Here is a 2,539-nt window from a genome sequence, read left to right on the forward strand (position 1 = left end):
AAAAATACATGATTGACAGCTGCCACTGTAAACAAATGAACATAACGCTGTGTCTTATCATGTAAATTACTAAATCAGCCCATCCAGGTCACCTGATTATGTAAATATCATTTCTATAAAGGAGCAGAGGAATAAAGCAGAAACATCCTCGGTCGTGTAAAGACTAAATAAAACACTATTTATTTTAAAGTTTAAGTCAAAGAACCAGAGAAGAACTTTCTCATTTCATTAAGAGTGAACACGGCGGCTGTGGACCCTCTCATGAAGCCACGTGTGAGCATGTAGGGAAGTTTCTCCTGCTCCAGTGACCGAGGCCTCCACTGGCACGACCAGGGAATCGAACTGTGACCGTCAACACGACACCATGTCTGAGCGGCTCGGTCCCACTGTCCCAGTAACAGAGGCTGAGTCACGTCCTGGAGCGTCGTCTTCATCTATAGATAGAAGAGCAGCCAGGGAGAGGACAGCTGGAGCTCTCAATGTATGTGTGTGTGTGTGTGTGTGTGTGTGTGTGTGTGTGTGTGTGTGTGTGTGTGTGTGTGTTTTACAGTAGGGACAGTAGGGATGAGAAGGCTGCATGTGAAATCTCAGAAATTGTTCATAATCCAGTCATTGTATGAGAAAGTCTTTTGCCGTCCTTCATCATCGGTGCTACTTGATCTCACACGAGGATATAAAGTGCTTATCTGCCCCCCCCCCCCCCCCCCCCTCAAAGCGATGACTGATCTATGATCATATAACTGAAGGAAAGAGCAAGCGAAGAAGAGAATAGGAGGAGGACAGCGATAAGGAGAAGAAGGGAAGGAATGCGTTGGGTGCGGCTGGATGAGAGTGTTGAGAGAAAGGAGATCCAGTGCTGTGAGGAAACTGGTGTAGTGGGGGGGGGGGGGGGGGGGGGGGCATGAAGGCCGTGATGGTAATTAGAGAATAAAAGTGATGTTTTCACTTTTACAGTTCTGTTGTTCAGGAAACATTACGGGTGAAGAGGAAAGAGCCTGAAAGAGAAAATCAGCTTCTGATCAAGACACAGAGTCTTAAAAGTTGAGTCTTAAAAAAACTGATTATCCTAAAAACTGCTGATGTTTGACACAGAAATGAACTTTAACAAAACCACACAGACAAATATCAGGAGGTTTTTCTCAAAGGTGACTTATGCTGCGTTCACACAACTTCACACAACATTATTTTTTATTTTATTTCATTTTCTATATTCTTTCGTCTGCCTCATTCTGACCTGACCGTCGCTGTTACAACTGATTGTGTGGATCAATAAAGTTTTATCTTATCTTTTCTGTGATTGTAGTGGGACGTGACCTTGTAACAGTTATGTTGTAATCAAAGATCAGAGTAAATCATGGTCATATGAATATTATGGTGTAAATCAGGTGAACACCAATGCATGTAAATAATAAATGTTGTGTCTCATGTATGCAAATGAATGGATGAAGAGATGAAGAACACAAATCGCACAAAGCAGCGACTAAAGCCACACAAGAGACTTTGCTAGTGGCGAGTTGGCCGTGGAATGAGATCCGGTCAGGCACATGGTCGGTGCGCTGCTATCTTGAGCCGGTGGTAAATGAGTGAAGTCAGTGTAATGTGTTTATTTTAAGGGCATGTTGTCACAATGTGAAGAAACAGATGATCAGCTCAGAGTGAAACCATCTCCTCTCTCCTCCCACCTCGTTAACATGGAACTCCAACAAGGTGCGAGCCAGCCTGACCTTTAAAGGGAACGGGAGCTTGTACTCTTGTACTCTTTTACTCTTGTACTCTTTTACTCTTGTACTCTTTTACTCTTTTACTCTTTTACTCTTGTACTCTTTTACTCTTGTACTCTTTTACTCTTGTACTCTTTTACTCTTTTACTCTTGTACTCTTTTACTCTTTTACTCTTGTACTCTTTTACTCTTGTACTCTTGTACTCTTTTACTCTTTTACTCTTTTACTCTACATCAAGAGCCATGAAATATTCTCTGGGAAACCAGTAAAAGTATAAAAAGAAAATCCATCTCAATTGTGTTATTTTTCCACAAATGGACTTGTGACCATCGGAGCACTTGTGTGTGTTGAATCTCTCGGTGTTCAGACTCATGATCGGAGCATTCACAACTCGAGCCAGTGGAAAGAGAGTGAGCGACACAAACCTGGAGCGGAGTCAGTGGATCTTTATTTCACGGTTACTTCGAGGGCACATTATCGAGATAGTTACACACGTTGACACACTTGTGTACACTCTGCTGGCTTCGCACACAAACGATGAGCTCATGCACAAAGGGAAACCGTTTTCCTCTGAAGTTTCATTCTTACGAGAATTGGACTTTCGTTAATTCCACAATGTGATCAAAAATAATTCCTAGATTCAGAGCCTTGACCCAGATGTTTGAATCTGTCCAGTGGTTATTGCATTAACCTGCTGAGTAACAAACACCGATGAACATCTTGGCAGACGACACAACACAATCCCAACAAACACGTTGTCATCACAGCAGGAATCTGTAAAGTCAAATAAAACCATGTGGATTACGTGCTGTGAAAA

The 2,539-nt window shown here is 42.3% G+C and overlaps 1 protein-coding gene across 1 annotated transcript in view; it reads right to left on the minus strand.

Moving 5' to 3' along the window:
• LOC128458432 (glutamate receptor-interacting protein 2) overlaps positions 1 to 434 on the minus strand; it is a 32,278-nt gene extending 31,844 nt beyond the window's left edge. The window contains exon 1 of the mRNA XM_053443262.1: positions 206 to 434. Within this exon, the coding sequence (XP_053299237.1) occupies positions 206 to 434 (229 nt within the window). The remainder of the gene's footprint in view (positions 1 to 205) is intronic.
• Positions 435 to 2,539: the final 2,105 nt, after the last annotated feature.

The sequence above is a fragment of the Pleuronectes platessa genome, chromosome 2, assembly GCF_947347685.1.
Source record: "Pleuronectes platessa chromosome 2, fPlePla1.1, whole genome shotgun sequence".
Classification (NCBI taxonomy): domain Eukaryota; kingdom Metazoa; phylum Chordata; class Actinopteri; order Pleuronectiformes; family Pleuronectidae; genus Pleuronectes; species Pleuronectes platessa.